General features: G+C 49.7%; 2 protein-coding genes across 4 annotated transcripts in view; one reads left to right on the top strand and one right to left on the bottom strand.

Annotated features, from left to right (window-relative positions):
* Nucleotides 1–10845, top strand: part of Pigu (phosphatidylinositol glycan anchor biosynthesis class U) — a 76205-nt gene extending 65360 nt beyond the window's left edge. Inside the window, exon 12 of the mRNA XM_070007102.1 lies at nt 10411–10845. Coding sequence (XP_069863203.1) covers nt 10411–10524 — 114 coding nt within the window. The 3' untranslated portion in view covers nt 10525–10845. The remainder of the gene's footprint in view (nt 1–10410) is intronic.
* A 177-nt stretch (nt 10846–11022) lies between these two features.
* Map1lc3a (microtubule associated protein 1 light chain 3 alpha) lies at nt 11023–12600 on the bottom strand. 3 transcript variants are annotated; one of them, XM_070007104.1, is made up of 4 exons: nt 12354–12600; nt 11833–12082; nt 11440–11609; nt 11023–11174 (listed from the first exon to the last, which is right to left on the bottom strand). In XM_070007104.1, the coding sequence occupies exons 1-3, from the start codon at nt 12391–12393 to the stop codon at nt 11447–11449; spliced, it is 453 nt and encodes a 150-aa protein (XP_069863205.1). In that variant the 5' UTR covers nt 12394–12600; the 3' UTR covers nt 11023–11174; nt 11440–11446. The 3 variants fall into 3 exon arrangements, with proteins under 3 accessions (XP_069863205.1, XP_069863206.1, XP_069863204.1); XM_070007105.1 differs by having other exon boundaries at nt 11023–11609; nt 11833–11939; nt 12027–12082; nt 12354–12573; XM_070007103.1 differs by having other exon boundaries at nt 11023–11609.
* Between the last annotated feature and the right edge of the window lie 12332 nt (nt 12601–24932).

Here is a 24932-nt window from a genome sequence, read left to right as displayed (position 1 = left end):
ACCAGCAAAAAGCCGGAAGCGAGGTGGCGTAGATGGTAGAGTGCCAGAATTAAGAAAAGCAAAAACAAAGCTTGGAATGTGGCTCAGTGGTAGAGTGCTTGCCTAGCATGCATGAAGCCCTGGGTTCAGTTCCTCAGTACCACATACACAGAAAAAGCCAGAAGTAGTGCTGTAGCTCAAGTGGTAGAGTACTAACATGAGCAAAAGAAGCTCAGGGATGGGGCTGGGAAGGTGGCTCAGTAGTAGAGCGTTTGCCTTGCAAGCATGAGGCCCTGGGTTTGATTCCTCAGCACCACATAAGCAGAAAAGGCTGGAAGTGGGGCTGAGGCTCAAGTGGTAGAGTGCTAGCCTTCAGCTGAAGAGCTGAGGAACAGTGCCCAGGCCCAGAGTTCAGGCCCTACGACTGACCAAAAAAAAGAAAAGAAAAAGAAGCTCAGGGACAATGCCCAGGCCCTGATTTCCAGCGCCAGGACTGGCAAAAAAAAATATAGATAGGTAGATAGATAGATAGATAGATAGATAGATAGATAGATAGATAGATAGATAGATAGATAGATAGAATAACAACAGCTGGGCACCAGTGGCTCATGCCTGTAATCCTAGCTACTTAGGAGGATGAGATCTGAGAATCACAGTTCAAAGCCAGCTTGAGCAGGAGAGTTTGTGAGACTCTTTTATCTCCAATTAACCACCAGAAAACCAGAAGGGTTGCTGTGGTTCAAGTGGTAGAGTGCTAGCCTTGAGCTGAAGAGCTCAGGGACAACACCCAGGCCCCGAATCCAAGCCTCAACAAAACCTAAAACAAAACAAAATAAAATAGCCCTACCAAAAAAGGAAAAAAAAAAAAAAAGTGAGAGCATGAGGTCCTGAGTTCCAGCCCCAGTACCAGCATACACACACAAAACAATTCTTGGGTCTCACTTCCAGAGATGTTGATTTAGTGTGAAAAACAAGGACAGGAACTTGTATTTTTCACTAGGTCTCCCAGACATTTGGTGGAATGAAACCTAGCAAACATCTTGTGAACTCTGCCAGGGAATAGGCCCACAGGGAACTTCTTACCTCCCAGGTTAGCTGATGGGAAGAAAGAAGGGCTGGTATTTGTGTGAAAAGGAGATGGGACTGGTGTTCTTGAATGAACACATCTAGCACTTGCTCATCTTGGGAGTAGAAGGGGCAGAGCCTTAGCCTGAGTTTCTGATGGTGAATGAGCAGCGTTGCCACCTGCCATACTAGCAGAAATTTGCAGAATTTGACTTCATATTTGACAGAATCCAAAAGGTTGTCCTGACTCTTGTGTCTTTGCTGGAATCCCCTCTCTTTCTCCACATGTGAGCGTATGGCACATGCGGGTATTGCTTCTGCCTGGCCCTCTTGAGGAGGTTTATGAGTTTAACACAGAGCCTTCAGCCAGTTGATAGGAGTCTCTAGTTTTTCTCAGGAAATGAGTTTGCAGTGTTTTCGTGAATTGCAGGGGGATGTTTGTAAGTGGTCAAATGCCATTCAAGGCAGAGACACTAAATTAGTGGAAAAGAGTATTTGGGGCTGGGATGGAAAGTAAATGCAGGGGGATCAAGTGCAGTGGTACCTGAACTCCAGAGAAAAGACATTTATCTTTTTTAAAAGATCATTTTTTAAAAGTTTTTTTCCTTTGGTGGTGGTGGTGCTGGAATTTGCTCTACTGCTTGAGCCATGCCTTCAGCCCTTATATGTATTTGTAATCATACAAGTAATACATGACTTGATTATTATTATTGGGGAAAATAAATCAAACAAGGGCCTGGGCATGGTGACTCATGTCCGTAATCAATTACAAGCTACTGTTTTGAGGCTACTGTGGCAAAACGTAACCAAAACCATATGTCAAAGAACAAACCAGTCAGGTGCTGGTAGCTCACCTATAATCAATTGTAGGTACTTGGTACTTGAGGATCATGGTTTGGAGCCAACCCAACAGACAAATCCATAGACTCCAGCAAGAAGCTGGAAATAGAGGTATGGCTCAAGTGGTAAAGTACCAACAATGAGAAAAAAGAATAGTGTGAGGCCCAGGCCCTGAATTCAAGCCATAGTACCAGTATACCAAAGGGGGCAGGAGAGGAGAGAAGCAAAAATGACTGTGGGCATGGTTCAAGTGGGAAGTGGCTGCCTCAAAAGTGCAAGGCCCTGAGTTCAAACCCTAGTACTTAAAAAAAAAAAAAAAAAAGCCCACTGGGCGCTGATGGCTCACGCCTATAATCCTAGCTACTCAGGAGGCTGAGATCTGAGGCTTGTGGTTCAAGGCCAGCCCCGGCAGGAAAGTCCATGAGACTTATCCCCAATAAACCACTAGAAAACCCGAAGAGGTGCTGTGGCTCAAGTGGGAATGCTAAAGAGCTGAGGGACAGCACCAGGCCCAGAGTTCAAGCCCCATGACAAAAAAAAAAAAAAAAAAAAAGCCAAACAAAATAAGAATTCATAATGAAAAGTGAACATCTAGAGCACTTGTCTATCAGGCAAAAGGCCCTGGATTCCATCCCTAGCACTGCCAGAAACAAGCAGGATCCAGAAGCTGGGTTATCATTGCCAAAATCAGGAGTTTTATTTGTATAGGATGTAAAGAACATCTTGGCCTTTTGTTTTTTGTTCAGATCCTGCTCTATTTGAGTTCATCAGTGCCATGCCCTATTACAAAATAAAATATGTGGGGCTGGGAAGGTGGCTCAGTGGTAGAGTGCTTGCCTTGCGTGCATGAGGCCCTGGGTTCAATTCCTCAGCACCACATAAGCAAAAAGAAAAAAGCCAGAAGTGGCACTGTGGCTCAAGTGGTAGAACATTAGCCTTGAGCTGAAGAGCTGAGGGACAGTGCCCAGGCCCAGAGTTCATGCCCCATGACTGGACCCCCCCCCAAAAAAAAACAACAAAATAAACAAAATAAAATGTGAGGATTATTATACCAGGAGGCACCAGTGACTGAGAGCCCATCTGCTCTTCTGGGAGTCATTAAGAATTTTTTTATCATGTGTCACACATCATTTGCTAATTACAGTTGTGCCTCAGAGTCAGTAGCAGGAAATGACAATAGTAAACTATCCGTGGAGTGCTCAGGTGAGAGAGAAGGGAAGACTGAGATGGACTGGTTGTTTGAGATCCTCCCCACTTCCCCACAGTATGGCGTTCAGCAGTTACTTTCCCATTCTCAAAATCCAGGGTCTTATAAGCCCCATCTCATTGGGTGTCTAATGGATTGTACATAATGTATGGGTTCTATTATGTTGTGTATTGACATGAGAAATAGCAAGAACAACATTCTGTCAAAATACCCAACACAAACTTGTACAGCAGTCATAAACCAGAAGAATGTTCATGCCTTTAAAAAGAGGGGGGAAGTAGAGCTGTGGCTCGAGTGGTAGAGCATTAGTCTTGAGCTGAAGAGCACAGGGACAGTGCCCAAGCTCAGAGTTCAAGCCCCACGACCAACAAAAAAAAAAAAAAAAGGAAAAAAAGGGCGGGGGGACTTTTCTCCAGGTGCTAGTGGCTCACGCTTGTAATCCTAGCTATTCAGGAGGCTGAGATCTAAGGATTGCAGTTTGAAGCCAGCCTGGGCAGGAAAGTCCATGAGACTCTTATCTCCAATTAACCTCTAGAAAACTGGAAGTGGAGCTGTGGCTCAAAGTGGTAAAGCATTAGCCTTGAGCAAAAGAGCTCAGGGACAGTGCCCAGACCCTGAGTTCAAGCCCCATGACTGACAATTTAATTTAAAAAAACAAAAAACAAATAGGGGCTGGGAAGGTGGCTCAGTGGTAGAGTGCTTGCCTCGCATGCATGAGGCCCTGGGTTCCATTCCTCAGCACCACATAAGCAGAAAAAGTCGGAAGTGGCACTGTGGCTCAAGTGGTAGAGCGCTAGCCTTGAGCTGAAGAGCTGAGGGACAGCGCCCAGGCTCAGAGTTCAAGCCCCACAACCGACAGAAAAAAAAAAAAAATAGGGGCTGGGAAGGTGGCTCAGTGGTAGAGTGCTTGCCTTGCATGCATGAGGCCCTGGGTTCAATTCCTCAGCACCACATAAGCAGAAAAAGCCGGAAGTAGAGCTGTGGCTCAAGTGGTAGAGCACTAGCCTTGAGCTGAAGAACTGAGGGACAGCGCCCAGGCCCAGAGTTCAGGCCCCACGACCGGTCCCAAAAAAACAAACAAAAAAAAAACACCTTTTCTTCTGTGGGTCAGTAAGCAGCAGAAGAAAATCATTGATCAAGGCTTTATATATAAGGTAAAAAGTGATCAATTTAGCTTTTTTAGAGTCAGTAAATGTTCCCAGTCACCCTAAATAAATTTAAAAAGGAACTTAAGACAATCTTCCCATAAGATTCTAATTAATAGTGGCTCATGCTTAATGAGTATTTATTATAGGTTGGCCCATATGATCCTTTAATCTTCTGAATCCTGTGTTCATGTGGCTTTCTGGACCTTTCCTTGTGCATTTCCAAGTGTTAATGTGCTTATAAAAGATGAGTTTTAATCTAATAAAACACCTTGGTTGAATATAAGAAGAACTTCCTTCTCATCTGTGTAACTCATGACTACTCTCTGGCAGCCCTTTAGATTGTTTTCCTTTTTTGATATTGGTGGTGGTAATGGTGGTAGAAGTGGTGGTTTTGTTGTTGTAAGGAGCTCATTTGATTTTTATACCAGTCCTTTGCGGGAAGCAGTGTTTCATGGTAGAAATTTCAAGATAGAAATGAAGAAGCTGTGGTTTGGGAGGATGAGAGACTCCTCCAGGGTCACAAGAGCTCAGAAAGTGGTTTTATTTATCAATCACATCCCCTTAGACTTTAGGTTCCGTTGGGGCAGCCTGTGTCTGTCCGGTTCATGGCTGTATTTAGCACCAGGGAGATTCTCTACTGACTAATTCCAATGCCTGAATGCAATGAGCTGAAATCAGAAACCATATTTTACAACCAGTGACCTACACAAAGCACCTTAACCTTCCATTCTGTTTCCATCAGAATGTGGTAGGGTCTGGTGGATTCCTAGAGGGTCAAGCAGGTCCCTTTCCCCTCTTACCCTGGGCCCTGGCCCTGAGACCCCCATTCCCTTTGTGTTTGTGTCCTCAGTGGTCTCTGCCTGCCCTGCCTCTTCCCTGGCCAAACAAAGTCTAGAACTCTGGAACACTACTCCACGTGCAACAGCTCTCTATCCAAGCTATGAAGGAGATGGTTGCCATGGGTGGCTGCTAGTGGCCTCTCTTTTCTCAATGCTGTGAGCTTTCAGTATGGAAATGGATGGGAATGCTTTTGAGACTTGAAAGGGGCCACATAGATGGCAGTGGCTCACGCCTTTAATCCTAGCTAATCAAGCTGAAATTAGAGGATCAAAGTTTGAAGCCAGCTCAGACAGAAAATCCACTAGACTCTCTCCAATTAACCAAAATGCTAGACTTGAGATATGGCTCAAGGGATAGCCAATTGTGATTGAAAAAGCCTAGCAAAGCCTTGAGCAAAAGAAGCTCAGGGGGCTGGGAAGGTGGCTCAGTGGTAGAGTGCTTGTCTTGAATGCATGAGGCCCTGGGTTTTATTCCTCAGCACCACATAACAGAGAAGGCTGGGAGTAGCACTATGGCTCAAGTGGTAGAGCTCTAACCTTGAGCTGAAAAGCTCAGGAACAGTGCCCAGGTCTAGAGTTCAAGCCCCATGACTGGCAAAGAAAAGGAAAAAAGGAAGGAAGGAAGGAAGGCTGGAAGGCAGGAAGGCAGGCAGGCAGATAGTGGCTACTCCCACTGGCTTAAAGTCTCTTATACTTAGTTTATCTTTTCCAGAAAGTATCTCTTTCTTCCTGGTTGTGCATCCCTACAGGAGATTAAGTATGGTGAATTTCCCAGGCCAGGCCAGTGCAGAACCTAACATGTGAGTACAGAGCCCGAGGGGTTTCAGGGCAGTGGAAAGAACTTAGGGTTTGGCTTTAGGCAAGACTGGTGATTTAGCCTGTCCCTTACTACCCTATGATCCTGGGCAGATTGGGCAGATCTGTCTCTTCCCCCTCCCCCACCCCGACTCTTGACTCCCCAGGTTGTGAAGGGTATGGCTTTTTGGTGGTTGGTGGTGGTGGTGGTGGTGGTGGTGTGTGTGTGTGTGTGTGAAGGGTATGGCTTTTTGGTGGTTGGTGTGTATGTGTGTCTGTGTGTCTGTGTGTGTGTGTATGTGTGAAGGGTATGGCTTTTTGGTGGTTGGTGTGTGTGTGTGTCAGTTGTGGGGCCTGAACTCTGGGCCTGAGCGCTGTCCCTGGGCTCTTCAGCTCAAGGCTAGCACTCTACCACTTCAGCCACATCACCACTTCTGGCTTTTTCTGTTTATATGGTACTGAGACATTGAACCCAGGGCCTCCTGCATGCAAGGCAAGCACTCTACCACTGAGCCACCTTCCCAGCCCCGTTATTTTGGTTTTTGTTAAAAGGTCTCGCCTAAGACTCAGAAAATGTTCCTTTCCTTCCTCATCTTCTGTCTGACCCAGTAACAAGACATATTCTGAGTCTCTGCTTCCAGTTTGGCCCTCTCTGTCCCTGGCTACCCCTACATCAAGCCACCCATAAAGCCCCCACCACAACCTGGGACTGTCTTGGCTGCAGTAATAACATGATCCAATTGAGCCATCCGTGGAGGACACTGCCTAGAGGATGGGACTGGACGCATACCTCCAGGGCACCAGCCCTGTCCTGGTTCAGGGGCCACAGAACTGGAGCCGATGCCACCCGATTTGTGCTCACTTAACTGAGCACATAATTTGGCAGGCATGTCTTGATGGGAAGTCATGCCTGACAAACACAGGAGCCTCAAGGCTACTGGGCAGGCAGAGGGGAGCAGCCGAGACTGGAGCCTGCCTTGAAGGGCCTGTGTGAGCCTGTGTGCCTGTGTGTGTGCACGCACTTGCGCACTGCACTTGATAACCTATGCTTGTGAAGATATCTTGGGTGCCAGGGACGACGAGGGAGACCTCCAGCAGGCCAAGGGTTGGGAAGCAGGGTTGGGTCGTATGTGTGATGGGAGGGGAGAGGCAGGGCAGCCCAGCCATGCTGGTGGGACAGCTTCCAAGAATGGGCCTCCAGTGTGTGAAGCTGAGGAGGGACACATGTGTTCTGGAACCCCTAAGTCCCAGGGAACCCACCATTGTGAGTTAATAACTAGAGTTTCTCACTCTAATTTTATAGATAAGGAATGTGCAGTTTCAAGAGTGGAAGTGACTTACAGGGAATCATACAGCCAGTGACTTGCCCATGCTGTCTTCAATGATCATTACCCACTGGTGCCACCCAGTCTGGGTTGTGTTAGCGGAATCCTAAGGCTTCTGGGCAATTCCTTCTACTAGTCTCAAGGCCAGACAGCTCGCCATAGCTACAGGCTTCCCTTGGAAAGAGCCAAGCTTCAAGCCATCTTGGTGTCTTTCTGGAGACAGGGCACCCCCAAAGACAGATGACATTCAAGAATGTATGATCTGGGCTGGACATGTGTCCCAAGCCTTGAGCTTTGAGCCAAAGGAGAGCTGGAATGTGTGCCCTTCCCTATACTCCCACTAGAGCAAATCTTGGCCTTTTGAACATGCCCCCAACTCCGTGGACTCCACCAGTAACATTCTGCTTCCGTTAATTGGTCAGAATATTCATCCTTTATCTTAATTTTTCTTTTTTTTTTTTTGGGGGGGGGGTCAGTCATCAGGGCTGAACTCTGGGCCTGGGCACTGTCCCTCAGCTCTTCAGCACAAGGCTAGCGCTCTACCACTTGAGCCATAGCACCACTTCTGGCTTTTTTCTGCTTATGTGGTGCTGAGGAATGGAACCGAGGGCCTCATGCATGCGAGGCAAGCACTCTACCACCTTCCCAGCGCCTTACCTTATCTTTTAAATTTATTTCAGGCCTGTCACCATTGGCTCACACCGGTAATCCTAGCAACTCAGGAGGCTAAGATCAGAGGATCATGGTTCAAAACCAGCCTAGGCAGGAACATCCATGAGACTCATCTCCAATTAACCACCAGAAAACAATGAAAGTGGCGCTGTGGCTCAAGTGGTAGAGCACTAACCTTGAGCTGAAGAGCTCAGGGACAGCACTCTGGCCCAGAGTTCAAACCCCATGACTTCCCCCCCCCCCCAATATATATATATTTCAGAGTGACCAAAACATATATATATTTCAGATTGATAGTACAGACATCAGTATATTTCCTAGTAGATATGTTAGCAAGTATATCAGTAACTAGAGTTCACTATTTAATTTGCATATAGAAAATTAACATTCAGTGAAAAACACATCGGGGCTGGGAAGGTGGCTCAGTGATAGAGAGCTTGCCTTGCATGCATGAGGCCCTGGGTTCAATTCCTCAGCACCACATAAGCAGAAAAAGCCAGAAGTGGTGCTGTGGCTCAAGTGGTAGAGTGCTAGCTAGCCTTGAGCTGAAGAGCTCAGGGACAGCATCCAGGCCCAGAGTTCAAGCCCCACGACTGACAAGAAAGAAAGAAAGAAAGAAAGAAAGAAAGAAAGAAAGAAAGAAAGAAAGAAAGAAAGAAAGAAAAGAAAGAAAAGAAAGAAAAAATGTTTGTGAGGTTCATCGCTGTTGTTACTTGGCTTCTTTAGCTGAACTTTTTCTTCTTTTGGAATCATTTTAGAGTGGTAGAAAAGTTGCAAAGATAGTACAGAGAGGTCTTGTGTGTCCCACACCCTCTTTCCTCCATTAATATCTTAAACCGAATGAATTGTCAAACTAAGAAACTACCCTGAGAAATTAACCAATAATAATGCCAGGCTTGGTTAAGATTTCAAATTTTTCGTCTTGCCATTCTCTTCTTCCAAGAGAATCCCAACCTAGGGGCTCACCTTGTATTAGGGTCATGTCTCCCCAAATCCTCTGCTCTGTTCCTCAGACTTTATTTTCATCACTTTGATCATTTTAAGGAGCAGTGGTCAGGTACCTTGTGGACAATCCCCCAGTTAAATTTGTCTGATGCTTATCATTAGACTGGGGTTTGAGCTTTTGGAAAGAATCCTCTCAGAACATTCTGTCAGGGTGTGGGCTAGCTATGTAATTCCCCCCTTCTCTTCCCTCTCTTTCCCCTTCTCTCGCCCTCTCCTCTCTCCTCTCTCTCTCCCCCCTCTTTTGGCTTAGCTTTCTTGCTGATAGCTGCCACAGCCAGGCTTCCAATACGGCATTTTGCTGGTTAGAGATGGAGATTTGTGGAGTTTTCTGCCCAGACTGACTTTAAACCTTGATCCTGTAGGTCTCTGCCTTCAGAGTACCTAAGTGTATAGTTGTGAGCCACTATCCCCCAGCCAGCTGTGTAATTTCAAGATAATGTTTTCCCTTAGCTCTTGGTTCAGTGTTTGCCAGGTTTCTCTACTCCAGAGTGATTCTCTATTCCTGCCACCACACAGGAAGCAAGTACCCAAGCCTAGCCCACCAGGGACAGGGGAGTGGCAAGAACTTTATGCATATATTGTTTGGAATTGTTCCAAAAGGAGTATTTGTCACATTTCTCCAATTTATTTGTTAAGTCACATTTGTACTAAGAGGTGCTTGGTTCAGATACTGTCCATAGAACAGTAGTGTTGGCGGTGGTGGCCCCTGTCCCCCTGTCCCCTCCTCCCTGAGGTAGAGCTCCTCCATGGTCTCAGGCAGTTTGGGCTGAGTAGGATTATAGATTCCTGGGCCTGTTTTATAGGGAGTTTGACAAATCCTTGTTCCTCTCTGGGTCTCCATGAAGTCAATAGTGGGCTAAGCCGGGCAGTACAGCATGGATTGTTTATTTTGAAAAGCTTGCTTTGGGTTGGAAGTGAGGCTCAAGTGATAGCGCACTAAGCAAGTGCAAGGCTCTGAGTTCAAACCCCAGTACTGAAAAAAGCAAAAGAAGAAAAAGGGTCGTTTTTCACAAGGGAAGATTTGAGAGCAGTGAGCCCAGGGAGAAAGCTTTGCCATGGCTTAGATGACAGTGGCTTTGTCCAGTGGTGGCTTTGGTTTTGAGAGTACAGGAAGAGATTTGATGGATCTTGGTACAGAAGAGAAGTATTAGTGTCCTAAACTGGATGGGAGGTGGGGGGTCAGGTCTGTGGAGGGAGAAGCAGGTTTGACTGGGTGGAAGTACCTATGGATACCAAGAGGTGAGACACACAGGCTACTGGTTACACAAACACCCAATTTGGGTCCAGAGGCCAGAGCTCGGGGTGGAGCATAGACCTGGAGGTGAGCAACCGGGCTACTGCTGAGAGGCCAGGAGGTCAAGGGTGGGCTCTGAGGGGAGGGCCCTGGATAGAGCCTTGGTTCTTGGTGCAGGAGTAGCCTGGGACACTGACGGAGATGTTGGGCAGGGGCTCTTTTGTCACTCAGCACCTGCTTAGCCCCACTGGGGGCCCAGTTCAAGGAGGTGCAATTTCTTATTCTCTTCCCCCTTCCCCAGATCCTGCTCATCTCTGACTACTTCTATGCCTTCCTGCGGCGGGAGTACTACCTCACACATGGCCTCTACTTGACTGCTAAGGATGGCACGGAGGCCATGCTTGTGCTCAAATAGACCTGGCTGGCACAGGGCTGTACAGACCTCAAAGGGGAAGGACCAGAAGCTGGGCCAAGACTCCCACCATCCAGAGTTGCCAGCAGGCAAGTCCTCAGGCAGAAGAGGTTTGCATCCAGGGTCACAAATCTCTAGAACCAAAGGGTGCCATTGCTGGGAGCAAGGCCTGTGGGGAGCACCTTTGAGCACCCCACTTGGACCCCCACTTTGTGGCCCTGCACACCAAGGAATCCCTCCCAGGCAGGAGGGGTGAGCAGCAGGTGAGCAAGGCCTAATAGGTTATGGCTTCTTAATAAAATAAATTTTTTTTTGTTATGAAGACATTTATTGTGGGACCATATTGCACTCACAAGGGGGTGGGCTGGTCCCTAATACTATGTGGCACTCTACAAGGATGTGTGGGTTTAAAAGGAACCAGGAGTCCACGGAGCACAAGTCTTCTGGTGACTGAGCCCCCTGCACCCTCCCTACTCCCAAGTAAACAGTGGAACGCAAAGGGCCAGGCAGGCCTGAGCAATCTTTATTCTGCAGAGGGACAATGTTCATGTGGAGACCAAGGGAGCCAAGGGCCAGTCTTTCAGGGGTGGGCAGGTCCAGGCAGGGGCAGAGTCTCAGGTGAGTGAGGGGCAGGTGGGCAAACAGGCATAGGCCTAAAAAAAAAGACAAACCACACAGCAAGGGTGCTGGAGGTTGCTCCTCCCCACCGCCATCCCAGCCAGCACCCAGAGAGAGGAGCAGCCTCAACGGGAAGGGCCCAGACCCACCCCGGGGCACAGTAGACTGGCAGGTGCCTGCTAGCTAGGGGGCCACATCCCTGCCCAGCCCACCAGGGTCAAGGTAGCTCAGTTCAGGGGCCAGGAGCTCCCTTGGCAGAGCCAGACCCAGACCCCAACTCCCAGGCCAATGCCCCCCTACTGCTGGCTCAGAAGCCGAAGGTTTCCTGGGAGGCGTAGACCATATAGAGGAAGCCATCCTCATCCTTCTCCTGCTCGTAGATGTCCGCGATGGGCGTTGACACGCTCACCATGCTGTGCTGGTTCACCAGCAGGAAGAAAGCCTGCGTGGGGTTCAGCTGCAGGCGGCGCCTGCAGGGGTGGGAGGGCAGGGTGGGTGAGGAGCCAGCCTGCTGGGGGCCTGGTCCTGACCCCTCCTTAGAGAGATTCCCAGCCTGCCCTCCCTCCCTCCTTCCCTCCCTCCCCCCCCCCCCCCCCGCCCTGACCTCCCACTCGTCCCAGCCCCTTCCCCAGCGCTCCGGCCCCGGCCCCTGACCTCGCCCCACCCTAGGCCCCCGCGCTGCGGCCCACACACCGGATGATCTTGACCAGCTCGCTCATGTTGACATGGTCCGGGACCAGAAATTTGGTCTTGTCCAGGACGGGCAGCTGCTTCTCTCCCTTGTATCGCTCGATGATCACCTGGGTGGGACGCGGCGGGACAGCGTGAGGCCGGGGCGGGGCCGGGGCGGGGCCTCGGCAGGGCGGGGCCGGGGGCGCGGGACTCACCGGGATCTTGCTGGGGTGCTGGTCCCGGATCTGCTGCACCTCCTTACAGCGGTCGGCTGCGGACGGCAGGCGGAGGGGTGAGGCCCTCCCCGCGGCGCCGCCCCGCCCCGCCCCGCCCCGGCGCCCGCCCCCGAGGCCCGAGGCCCCGCCGCCCCGCCGCCCCGGGCCCCGGACGCGGCGGGGAGGCCGGCGGCCCCCGCCGGGCCTAGTGGCCTCTTCGGCCGGGGTCGGTGCCTGACGTCATGGGGCTGACGTCACCCGCGGCAGTCGGGCCGGCCGGGTCCCTCCCCAGCCCCGAGCCCACCCGCGGGTCTCTCCGGGCCTCACCGAAGCTCCGCCGCTGCTTGAAAGGCCGGTCCGAGGGCATCGCGCGGGCCCGGCGGGGCGCGCAGCCGGGTGTCCGGGGCGCGCGGCTCGGGGCTGTGGCTGCGGCTCGGCGGGCGCTCCGGGGGCTCCGGGGCTGGCGCTCACGGGCTCGAGGGCTCGCGCTGAGCCCGGCGGCGGCGGCGGCGGGAGGTAACTCGCCCGGGTGACGTCAGGTCACAACATTCCTTAAAGGGGAGGCCGGCGCGCTGCTCCCATTGGGCCGACGTAAAACCCGCCCGCCCGGACCCGTGATGTCACGGCGCAGAGATCCTGGATTCACGGCGCGGGACGCGAGGGGGGCGGTCTCGGGGCGCGTCACAGTCTCGTGACGTCATGCCTACCGGTCCGGCGCAGGCCGAGGTGAGGCGGGTTGGGGGAGCCGGAGCCCGGCCTCCCCTCTCCGGACCGCGACCTCGGGCCGCGCGCGGGCTCCGCGCCAGGGAGCCAGGGGCCGAGGGAGACGGGAGAACCCGAGGCGCTGGAACGGAACGCGGGGCTTTCGAATTCCCGAGCCGAGCCGCGGCCTGACAGGGCGGGGCGGCCTGGACACCGACCGAGGGAAATCAGCCCGGGCGGCGAGGCGGCGGCCGGCGAGGACCGGCCGGCGAGGCGGCTCGAGCCGACGAAGGCAGAACGGGGCTCACCGAGAGCCCCCCGGCTACGACGGCCTGGCAGGACTGCTCGGAGCGACCCGACGGGGCTTCCCTCGCCTCCCGCGGGGCCAGGTCCGGAGGCCGCCGCGCTGCAGCGCGCCCAGCGAGGGACGGCCCGCCGTGGGCCACGCGGTTCCTCCCAACCCCCGCGGCGACCAACCGCGCATCCACGGTATTAAGAATCGCGGGGGCTGGGAAGGTGGCTCAGTGGTGGAGCGCTCGCCTGGCATGCCTGAGGCCCTGGGTTCGATTCCTCAGCACCACATAAGAAAAAAGGCAGAAGTGGCGCTGTGGCTCAAGTGGTAGAGCGCTAGCCTTGAGCTGAAGAGCTGAGGGACAGCGCCCAGGCCCAGAGTTCAGGCCCCACGACCGGACCCAAAAAAAAGCATTAAAAGCATTAGGGACAGTGTTCAGGTCCTGAGTTCAAGCCCCAGGACTGGTGAAAAAAAAGCAATCAACTCCATTTCCAATTAACCAGCAAAATGCTGGACAAGGTACAGCTCAAGTGATATAGCACCAGCTGTGAACAGAAAAGCTGAGAGGGCAGAGGCCTAAGCTCAAGCCCCTGTACCAGAGAATGTCTATTGTAACCGTTTCATAATAAGAAATCGGAACTCTCAGCTGGGCACCAGTGGTTTATGCCTGTGATCCTAGCTACAAAGGAAACTGACATCTGAGGATCGAGGTTCAAAGCCAGCCCAAGTAGGAAAGTGTGAGATTCTTATTTCCAATAAACCACTAGCAAACCGGAAGTGGTGCTGTGGCTCACCCTGAGCTGAAGAGCTGAGGAACAGCGCCCAGGCCCAGAGTTCAAGCCCCACAACCAACACCCACAAAAAAAAAAAAAAAAAAGGAACGCTCCTAAATTTATGTGTTATGTAATGTAATTTGGACTCGTTTAAATATCATGCTATACTCCTGTAATGAAACAGCCTCTTGCACCAATGTAAGGGAGAGCAGGCATCAGCAAACTTCTAGAGTCTCACAGTAAAGTTTAGGCCTTGCAGCTACAAGGTCTCTGGCTGGCAATGACTCGGTTCTGCTGAGACCTTAAGACAGCTTCAACTCACATGGCTTGTTGCACCCCAATAAAACTTTGTGGAAACAGACTTGGCCTGGGGGTCTCAGTTTCCTCAAATGCAGAGCTGTGTCACTGTGGACACACCACCACAAACCATGAGCAGGAGGCTGTGATCAGAGCCTCTGAGGACAGCAGAAAGAACTGGGTCAGCCGCGGCCTTGAGGACGTGGTTACACCTGTCTCTAGTCAGACTCAGCCCTGAGCCCCGGGTGGAGAGGGGGAGGGGTGACAGTCCTCCAGCCGCGAAGTCTGCACTTGGTCTTCCTCTTATCTGCCACCAGCAGGCTGATGCCTTCCAGTCCTCTGCTCCCTGGGCTGCCTGGTCTTCACTGAATCTACCTTGACATTACTTGAATGTAACCTTCACCTTAACCTTGACCTGCCCAGAACAAACCAATGTGCTTTCCCCAAAAGGTACTTCAACTGTATGCTTCCCTGTCTGTCTTTTAAGGTCGTAAACCTTAAATAGTCCAAATCCCTTTCTCTCCCATTCCATCCCCTCACCTAGTCCATCCTCAGATCCCATTGGTTCCACCTTCAAGGTGGCTCTGCAATCTGACCACACTGTACCCTCCATTCCTCTCTAAGCCCCGCCCACCACATCCAGGCCAGAGCTACCACCATCTTGTCTGGCCATAATATTCCATCATCGCCGTGGTTCCCCCTCCATCTGGCCTCTTGCACCTGGGAATGGGATCCTGTCATTCCTGCTCCGACTCGCTAGGAGCCAAAGCCCCACACTGCAGCTCCCCAGCCTCATCCCCGTATTCCCCCTCTTCTCCACTGTAGCCTGGACTTGTCTTTCCCGGGGTCTGTGTGGCTCACACTCACCTCCTTCACTTGGCTCAGCTGGTTTACATGGTCTAATTTAGTTTTGCAGCACTCATCCCCCACTTGTCCCTCCCTATTCTTGTTCTCTACTTAATTTTCTTCCAGAGTAGTTATCACCTGATATGTTATGCTTTTAAGTTTTTTCAAGGGCTAGGGATGGAACCCAGGGCCTCATAAATGCTAGCCAAGTGCTCTACCATGGAGCAACATCCCCAACATGATCCTACAGCACTTTATTTAGACATAGTTCAGTACTCAATCATACAAGTGTGAAAGACCACAAGCATTCCTACACAAGCATTCCTGAGAACTTAGCAACACACACACACACACACACACACACGTGTAGCATGATGGCGTACATCTGGAATTCCAGAGGCTGAAGCAGGATGGATCCCATTTAAAAAAAATTAATCTGATTTTTCTGCATCCCCATTTTTTTGGGGGGGGGGCCAGTTCTGGGGGCTTTTGCTCAAGGCTAGCACTCTACCACTTGAGCCACAGTACCACTTCTGGCTTTTTCTGTGTATGTGGTACTGAGGAATCGTAACAGGGCTTCATGCATGCTAGGCAAGCACTCTACCACTAAACCACATTCCCAGGCCTCCAACTCCATCTTTCGCTACATTTCAGAGCAAAGATCTGTTCTCTCCCTTGACTTTTCACATACATTTCAGTATTTTTAGGTTCTTTTTCTTCCTTTGGGGCAAAATTTACAAGGCAGTGCACTGTCTGTTAAGTTTGACAAATGCACATCTCCAAGTAGCCAAAAGCCTTATCAAGATGGAAGGTGTGCCAGCGATGGTAGCAGGTGTGTGTAGTCCTAGCACTCAGGAGACTGAGGTGGGAGGATCACTGGAATTTAAGAGTGTGCGATCTAGCTTAAGAATGAAAAAAACGTGGGCTGGGAAGGTGGCTCAGTGGTAGAGCGCTTGCCTTGCATGCATGAGGCCCTGGGTTCGATTCCTCAGCACCACATAAGCAAAAAGAAAAAAGCCGGAAGTGGTGCTGTGGCTCAAGTGGTAGAGCGCTAGCCTTGAGCTGAAGAGCTGAGGGAAAGGCCCAGGCCCAGAGTTCAGGCCCCACGACCAGACCCAAAAAAAAAAAGAATGAAAAAAACGAAAGAAAGAAAGTGGGGAGATGCAGCACGTAAGCATGGCTGCTTCTGCTTCGGGCGGTAAGGACTGTGAGGAAGACCAGGCCATGGCCACCCTCCCGACAGAGGCCACCAACCCAGCGGCTTTTTCCCCATTGTCTGGCCTGGCCTACAACTCCATATGAACAGAATCACCCAGCACTACAGCTGATCATCTTCTCTGAAGTGATGTCCACAGACATTCTTTCTCTCTCTCTCTCTCTTTTCCTTCCTTCTTTCTTTCTTTCTCTCTCTCTCTCTTTTTCTTTTCCTTTCTTTTCTTTTTGTCAGTCATGGAGCTTGAACTTAGGGCCTGGACACTGTCCCTGAGCTCTTTTGTTCAAGGCAAGTGCTCTATCACTTTGAACCACAGCACCACTTCTAGGTTTTTGGTGGTATATTGGAAGTAAGAGTCTCACAGACTTTCCTGCCTAGGCTAGGTTTGAACCTGGATCCTCAGACCTCAGCCTCCTGCGTAGCTAGGATTACAGGTGTGAGCCACCAGCTCCCGGCTCAAAGACTGCTTCTTAACAAGATGAATGAGGTTCTTTTGCGCAGATGCACCAGTTTATTCATTCTCCCATCAATAGACGACTACTCTGCCGTGAACATTCCCATCCCATCTTGGTATGGCCATGTTCTTTAGTTTCACTTGGACACACACCAAGGTGAATTACTGGCTTGGGGGAGCAGGTATGTCTTTACTCTTAAATTACCATCCCTTTTATTCCAAAATGTTCTTCTACATTAGAGGCTTACCAACAATAGTTACAGTTAGTTGCTTTGCATCCTGGTCACACTTAGTGTTGTGATTCTTTATATTTTAGCCAACATGATGTGTGTATACTGACACTGTGGCTTTAAATTTACCATGCTAAACTATTTCAATTTTTTATGTTTCTTCTTCCAATTAAAATACAAGCCCCTAACAACAGGTTTATTAGTTTATTCTCTGTATTTTTGCAGTGCGGGGGACTGAACTTAGGGCCTTGCCCATGCTAGGCAGACACTCTTCCTGTTATAACAGACCCTTCCCTGCCCCACTCCTATCCAGCTGCTGCCTCTGGCTGGCGTGGGCGACCTCTCCTTACTGTGTGACCTTGGGTGGATCACACATCCTCTCTGAGCCCTTACACGCTGGCAGGCAAGCCAGAGACAGACCTGCATCCACAGTAGCTTTGCCACTTGCTGATAACCAAGCAATGTCCTTCTCCCAGGGGCCTCTGTCCACAAAGCAGAGACACATCCTTTGTGAGTGGGGCTCAGCAGCACCGCTGCACTGTGCCCAGGGACGGTGAAGCAGGAGGGCGAGGAGGATGCCATTGACCTCTGAGTCATTACCTCTGAGTAAGTTCCTGTTTACAGACACCAAGTGGAGTTTTCCTGGGGATGGAGGGCAGAGACCTGCCCAGGGCCCTTGCACACGAAGGCCTGGACCTGCCTCTCCCTTCCCTCTGGGTCTTCTCCTGCCCACCCCCTCCTCACTTGAGAATGTCCAAGTCTAGCCCCACTTTCCCCAGCAACAGGGCCAGGGACATTCTCGGCTGTGGCCTCCAGTTGTTCCCATCCTCTAAGCTGGCAGTCACCCAAGGGGCTCCTTTCCTGCCACTAGTCTCCTCAGCTGTGCCCTGGGCATTGCTGGGGCCCCTGTCCCCTCCCCACACACACACTGCTGTTCCCCCCCCCCCTCCAGCCTCTCCTGCCGGCCACAAGGCTGCACCTGTGCATTGCCCAGGCCAATTTAGCCTCCCTCCAGCCTGCCTGAGCCCTGCATGGCAGTCCCCGCCCTTACTCCCCTAGGGCTGAGCGAGGCCATGGCACCACCATGCACCACACCTGTCATCCCTAGCCATACAGGGAAGCAACAAGTAGGACTGAAGACTAGGCCTTTCTGGGCATCAAGCGTGACACCTTACCTAGCAAACTCAAGGTCCTGAGTTCAAATCTCAGTCCTCTGAGGCTGGGAAGGAGACTCGTGGACAGTGCTGTCTTAGCTTTAAATCTCACACACCTGCACTGACAACGTACAGGGAAAAGCAGAGCAGCAGCGCTCTGGCTCTGGCCCTGTTGATTGCCCAGACACAGTAATTAGAATTCTCCAGGAACTGAGCAAGACCGTAGCTTAAAGCAAGACATTTGTTCTTGGGGTAACAGGGTGGGGGGGCGGTGGTGGGAACTCTTTGGGCCTTGAAAGTGTTTGTAAGGGAAAATGGATTTCACGGAAGGACCTGTCTCAAAGGGGGGGTTGTGGCAGGGGTACCCCTCGTTTAATGAGATGCCCCACCATCTGTGTCATGGCCCGGATTTACTCACCCAGCCTTGAAATCTCTGAGTTCAATTGATCAAACAGAGCAACAGCAAAAATGAGTAAAGGTGCCCAGGGTCAGAACAAAAGTGGGGGGAGCACTCATCAAGTCAAATATAAGCCAGCCCCCCAGTAAGTGTTTCACCACAAACACCCCCAGCTTAGAGCCACTCAACCACTGCTATGGCTGCGAGCCTCCAGGTCTGCGTGTGCACTACGTTGCCTTTGCTTTATGAAATAAGCTTTTTTGGTCTCTACCTTGACGCTCCCTAAAATCATGATGACTACTTTTTGCACCAAGGTCACACGCTTGGTTACCCAGGAGCCTGGTGGAGACTTTCTGCCCAGGTCTCCATGCACAGAAAATCAACAGAAAATCAACCAGCGCGCTGTGGCTGCAGGCTGCCCTGCCCCCACTCCCCCATGCCCCATCCCCGGTGCCCCCCACTGCCTGACCCTTCTCACCCCATTGTCTGAGGAGTTGGTTCCATTCCCAAGGCTAGCTTTGGGGCCTGGGTGCCAGCCCCCCTCACCCCTCTGGGCTCTGTTCCTTTTGTTACTAGAATAAGCTGGTTGTGGCAATACGCGCACACACACACACACACACACACACACACACACACACACACACACACACACACACATCTGCCTCTTCCTGTTCCCTTCAGACCCCATCTGCTGTGGGTGCTCTGCCTCCTCTGAGCGTCATCCTCACCAGCATCTCACCAACGGCAGCAGACGCTCAGGTTGCTAAGCCAGTGAGTGGTCCTGGCCTCATTTTACTTCTCCAAAGATCCAATGGCCACCTCCTTCTGGAAATTCTTTCTCCTCTCGGCTTCTATGGCAGCGACTGTGGACCCTGAATGTCCTCAGGGAGCCATTCACCCAGCTCCAGAAGTTGATGTCCCAGTTTCCCTGCAGTTAGGAGTGACAAGGTGATTCCACTTGGGTAAATGAAATACCAACGCATTTGTACGGGGCTTCTGAGAAATCTTCAAGCTCCTTCTCTGCCTCCACCAGCTGCCTGGAATTTGAATGTGAGTATCTGGGGCTCCAGCAGCTATCTTGAATAATGGCAGGGGTCTCCTTGGAGGTAATGGGAAATTGAAAGAATCCTGAATCCCGAACTGCTGACCAGATCAGCGCTTATGTCGAAGTCCCTGTTATTCTTGGTTTCCTGCAGCTAAACTGCGCCCTAACTGAAACAGCTTCTGCGACTCTGGCTCTCCAGGACAGGAGTCGCAGGTGAAGCCTTTGGAGCACGATTCTCCTCCACATTCTAAGAACTTCTTTCACCCTGGCAAGTTCTTCTGAGGCTCCTTGGCTTACCACAGTGTTGGAAAAACTGGATAATAACAGGTAGGAGACTGAAGACTCACCCTGTGCAAAAAGTAATTCAAAATGGACCAAAGATCTAAACCTATAGAATGGGGAAAAAAATCCTTGCCAGCCATTCATCAGACAAAAGATTCATACTCAGAATACATAAAGAGCTCCAAAGCTTAAACACAATAAATGAGTGAATTAGTTGAGCAGCTCTTAAAGGAGGTGTAAATAGCAAATAAATACATGAAAGGTTCAACATCCTTAACCATAAAGGAAGTAAAAATCACAAACATTGTGATTCCATCTCACCCCAGTGAGAATTATCAAGAAAAGAAGCAACTGGGCGCTGGTGGCTCATGCCTGTAATCATAGCTACTCAGGAGACTGAGATCTAAGGATCATGGTTCAAGGCCAGCCCAGGCAGGAAAGTCTGTGAGACTCATCTCCAATTAACTACCAGAAAAACGGAAGTGGCGCTGTGGCTCAAGTGATAGAGCATTTGCCTTGAGCTGAAGAGCTCAGGGACAGCTCCCAGGCCTAGAATTCAAGCCCCATGACTGACAAAAAAAAAAAAAAAAAAAAAAAAAAGAAAGAAAGAAAGAAAGAAAAACTTGTAGGTAGGGGGAAAATGGGAGAGAATGAAGAAAGGTATGACATTGAGGAACACTGTACTCATAACCTGACTTACTGAATTGTAATCTCTTTTTACAACTAAATAATAATAATAGAAAAGAAACAAAGTTGGGAGCTGATAGTTCACACCTGTAATCCTAGCTGCTCAGGAGGCTGAGATCTGAGAATCTGTTTAAAGCTGTGAGACTCTTATCTCCAGTTGACCATCAAAAGCCAGAAGTGGAGCTGTAGCTCAAGTAGTAGAGGACTAGCCTAAAGCAAAAAAAGCCTAGGGACAGTGTCCAGGCCCTGAATTCAAGCCTCAGAATGGGCACAAAAGGAAAAGAAAGGAAAATAAATGCTGATGAGGATGGGGGAGGGGGAGGGGATCCTTATACAATGCTGGTTAGAACTAAATTAGTACAGCCACTATGGAAGTCAGTATGGAGGTTCCTCAAAAAAAACTAAAAATAGGACTACCAGCCGATCCTGCTCCACCACTCCTGGGCATAGATCCAAAGAAATGCAGGTCTGCATACAATGGAGGTATCTGCACACCCATGTTTATAGCAGCACAGTTCACAATGGCTGTACTATGAGATCAGCCTAGGTGCCTATCAACTGAAGGATGAATATGAGAATATGGCATATAGAGGGGGAAGCTGGGTGCCAGGGTAAATATGATCAAAGTACCTTATATGTATATGAAAATAGCATAAAAACCCCACTAAAGGCTGGGAATGTGGCTTAGTGGTAGAGTACTTGCCTAGCATGCCCAAAGCCATAGGTTCCATTCCTCAGCACCATGTGAACAGAAAAATCCGGAAGTAGTGCCTTGGCTCAAGTGATAGAGTATTAGCCTGAAGCTAAGGGAGTTCAAGTCCCAGGACTGGCAAAAAAAAAAAAAAAAAAAACAACAACAATAAAGACAAAAACCCACTAAAAACCTCTCAAAAGGGAGGATGAAAGACAGAAGAGGATTAAGAAAGTAATGAGGAAGCTGGGTGCTGGTAGCTCATGCCTACAATCCTAGTTACTCCGGAGGCTGAGATCTGAGGATTGCAGTTTGAAAGCCAGCCCAGGCGGAAAAGTCCCCATGAGACTTTTTTTTTTTTTTTTTGTCAGTCGTGGGGCTTGAACTCTGGGCCTGGCTGCTGACCCTCAGCTCTTCAGCTCAAGAGCATCCTATCACTTGAGCCACTGTGCCACTTCTGGTTTTCTAAGTGGTTTATTGGAGATAAGAGTTTCATGGACTTTCCTGCCCTGGCTGGCTTTGAACCAGGATCCTCAGATCTCAGCCTCCTGAGTAGCTAGGATTCCAGGTGTGAGCCACCGGTGCCCGGCTGAAGTATCTTTTGAAATACAGAAAAAAAAAACCTGCCTGTCCTCCTGTTTCTACTTCCTTCCCACATAGCTGGGATGACAGGTATGTGGCACTAAGCAGGGTTTTGGGTTGCGATAAAGGCCTCAGGAACTTTTTCCCCAGGCTTAAAACTGCAATCCTCCAAGGTCTTAGCCTCTGGTGTAGCTAAGACTACAGGTGTGTGCTATCATGCTTGGGGCTAGTTTCCTGGCCTATTTCAGTAGTGTTTGGTGAAAGGGTAGATGGGTGTACATGTAGCCTTGGGAAATCTAGAAATAAAAATATATAGTTTACACGTTTCTAACAGAATGATTGGAAAGAGAATTCTAGTTGGTGAGTGGCTTGTATTATTTTTTATTTTTTGAGACAAGGTCTCACTATGTAGCTCAGGCTGGTCTCAAGCTCTACCCTGGCTTTAATCTTTAATCTCAGACCTCTGAGGCACAAAGTCTTCTCGTTTCTGGTGCTGCTGAGGATGTCCAGTGCTGTTCTAGTTTCTAATCTTGTGTCTGACTTGTCCACTGTGTTCTAAGATTTCACAATGATGGGGTTTGGCCTGAGTCTTTTTAAAATTAGATTCAAAGGCCTTTTATTGTGGACATGCATGTCCTTAGTTCTGGGACTTTGTCTTTTGTCTATAATTTTCCTCCTAGTTTTTAGTCCTAGAACTCTTTTTTTTTTTTTTTTTTTTTTTGGTCGTGGTGCTTGAACTCTGGGCCTGGTCTCTGTCCCTTAGCTCTTCAGCTCAAGGCTAGCACTCTACCACTTGAGCTACAGTGCCACTTCTGGTTTTCTGGTGGTTTATTGGAGATAAGAGTCTCATGGACTTTCCTGCCCAGGCTGGCTTTGAACTGCGATCCTCAGATCTCAGCCTCCTGAGCAGCTAGGATTACAGGCTTGAGCCACTGGCGCCAGGCTAGTCCTGGAACTCTTGATAAAGGTTGACTATCCCAGACTGATTCTTTAAAATGTCTTTTATTAGGACTAAGGGTGTGACTTAAGTGGTAGAGCACTTACCTACCAAGCTCAAGGCCCTGAGTTCAATCCCAAGTACTGCCGATTTAAAATGTTTTATTAGTGTAGATTATACAGAATAACAGGTTTAATTGACTTTTTTTTGTGCATTGTGGGGCTTGAACTCAGGGCCTGGGCACTGTCTCTGGGCTTCTTTTGTTCAAGGCTCTTATCACTTGAGCCCCAGCACCATTTCCAGCCTTTTCTGTTTATGTGGTACTAAGGATTTGAACCCAGGGCTTCATGCATGCTAGGCAAGCACTCTACCACTAAGCCACATTTCCAGCCCTAATTGTGATATTTTTTTTAAAATTTTATTTTATTTTATTTGAGAACATACTGTACAGAGGGGCTACAATTACATGGGCAGGATAATGCATACATTTCTTACCAAGCATTGCAGCCTCCTCCTTTAATTGTGACATTTTTATGCTGATCCTTATTTTTTCTCTCTCAATTTTTCTCCTAAGTCTATTGGCTGGCATTTGAACCCAACACTCCATAGTTGCTAGGCAAGTTTTCTACCCATTGAGCCCCATCTTCAGTTTTTTGCTTTAGATTAAGTCTTGTGTTTCTCTGCCTAGGACCTATATGGACTGCTTTTCCTCCTATGCTTCCTATATAGCTGGGATTACACGTGTGAGTCACTATGTCTGGCTTATTTGTTGAGATCGTGAGGGCAGGGGAACACTTTTTGTCTTGGTTTGATGTGGTCTGGAACTGTGATTCTCCCAATCACCAACTCCTGAGTATCTGGGATTATAGGCATATTTAAACTGGGAGATTTCCTCAACTTTATATTGTCACACTTCTGCTGAATTTATTCTGTTTATTTTTTGTGGTGGTAGGGACAAACCTAGGGCCTCACACATACTAGGCAAGCAGTGTAAAACAGCTCTCCCTAACTCCTCCCTTCATGGTTTTGTTGTTTTGTTTTTTTTTGGTTGGTTGTGGGGCTTGAACTCAGGGCCTAGGTGCTGGCCCTAAGCTCTGTGTGTGTGTGTGTGTGTGTGTGTGTGTGTGTGTGTGTGTGTGTGTGTGTGTGTGTGTGTGTGTGTGTGTGTGTGTGTGTGTGTGTGTGTGTGTGTGTGTGTGTGTGTGTGTGTGTGTGTGTGTGTGTGTGTGTGTGTTAGCCGTGGTGGGGCCTGAACTCCGGGCCTGGGCACTGTTCCTCAGCAATTCAGCTCTTGAGCCACAGGGCCACTTCTGGCTTTTTTTTTTTTTTTTTTTTTTTTGCTTTTGTGGTGTTGAAGAATTGAACCCAGGGCCTCATGCATGCAAGGCAAGCACTCTACCACTGAGCCACTTTCCCAGCCCCTGTCCCTGAGCTTTTTTTGCTCAAGCCTGGTGCTTTACCACTTTGAGCCACAGCACTATTTCCAATTTTCTGGTCATTAATTGGAGATGAGTGTCATGGACTTTTCTGCCTTGGCTGGCTTTGAACCATGATCCTCAGATCTCAGCCTCCTGAGCAGCCAGATTACAGGTGTGTGCTACTGCCTCATGTTCTTCATTGCTCAAGTGTTCTCCCAGGTCTGAACTCAATCACGGCCTATGGGATGCCTTTCAACGGCTCTGCACCCTCACTGCAGGTTGCAAAACAATGACAGCCTTAAAAAAGCAACTCTGCAGTCCTCAGTCTCAGAACTATGACTGAGTGGCCAGGCAGGCCTGAGCAGATGTTTGTGTCATGTTCATGAGGATGCTTGTCATGCTGTCCTTGCTGTCGAGCCAGCACATAGTAGGCACTTATACCTGCTCAAGGACAGCCACATGGAGTTGTCCTGTTGCATCAATGCTACAGAAGACTTGGGACCAGCATCGTGTTCCTTTACCTAGCCTGGAAGACGCATTCAAACCCCAGAGAAGGAAGACAAAGCTGGCAACCTCCTTTCGCCTTGCCTTTTGCAGAAACCCAGGAACTACCCATTTGTAGGTTGATCAGTGTGAGCTCGGCTTCACCTGTGTCTGTTGTCTCCAAAGCCTAGTCCTAGCGGGGACTCTAGAGGACACAGGACAAAGAGGGACTGCGGCCAGGGGCCACAGCGTGTGGAGAAGCTGCAAGGCAGATGGGGTAAGGCCATGATGGGCCTCCCCACTATGAGGGAGGTGGACCAACAAAGGAGCAGGCAGAGGGGACCCCAAAACCAAAAAGGTGGGAAGGGGAGGGGCACATCTTTGAAAATTTATGAGAAATGAAGGCCAAGCCCAAGCTCTGCT

Source organism: Dipodomys merriami, unplaced genomic scaffold (assembly GCF_024711535.1).
Source record: "Dipodomys merriami isolate MVZ:Mamm:240054 unplaced genomic scaffold, mDipMer1.0.p SCAF_7, whole genome shotgun sequence".
Classification (NCBI taxonomy): domain Eukaryota; kingdom Metazoa; phylum Chordata; class Mammalia; order Rodentia; family Heteromyidae; genus Dipodomys; species Dipodomys merriami.
Note: the sequence above shows the minus strand (reverse complement) of the source record. Positions and strands in the feature narration are given on the sequence as shown.

Bases quoted from the DNA above. Each gene is read 5' to 3' on its own strand.
- Map1lc3a (XM_070007103.1), bottom strand. From the start codon at position 12,393: ATGCCCTCGGACCGGCCTTTCAAGCAGCGGCGGAGCTTCG. The intron at 12,083-12,353 runs GTGAGGCCCGGA...TGCCGTCCGCAG, and splicing joins CAAGCAGCGGCGGAGCTTCG to CCGACCGCTGTAAGGAGGTG. The intron at 11,610-11,832 runs GTGTGTGGGCCG...CCACCCCTGCAG, and splicing joins GAGCTGGTCAAGATCATCCG to GCGCCGCCTGCAGCTGAACC.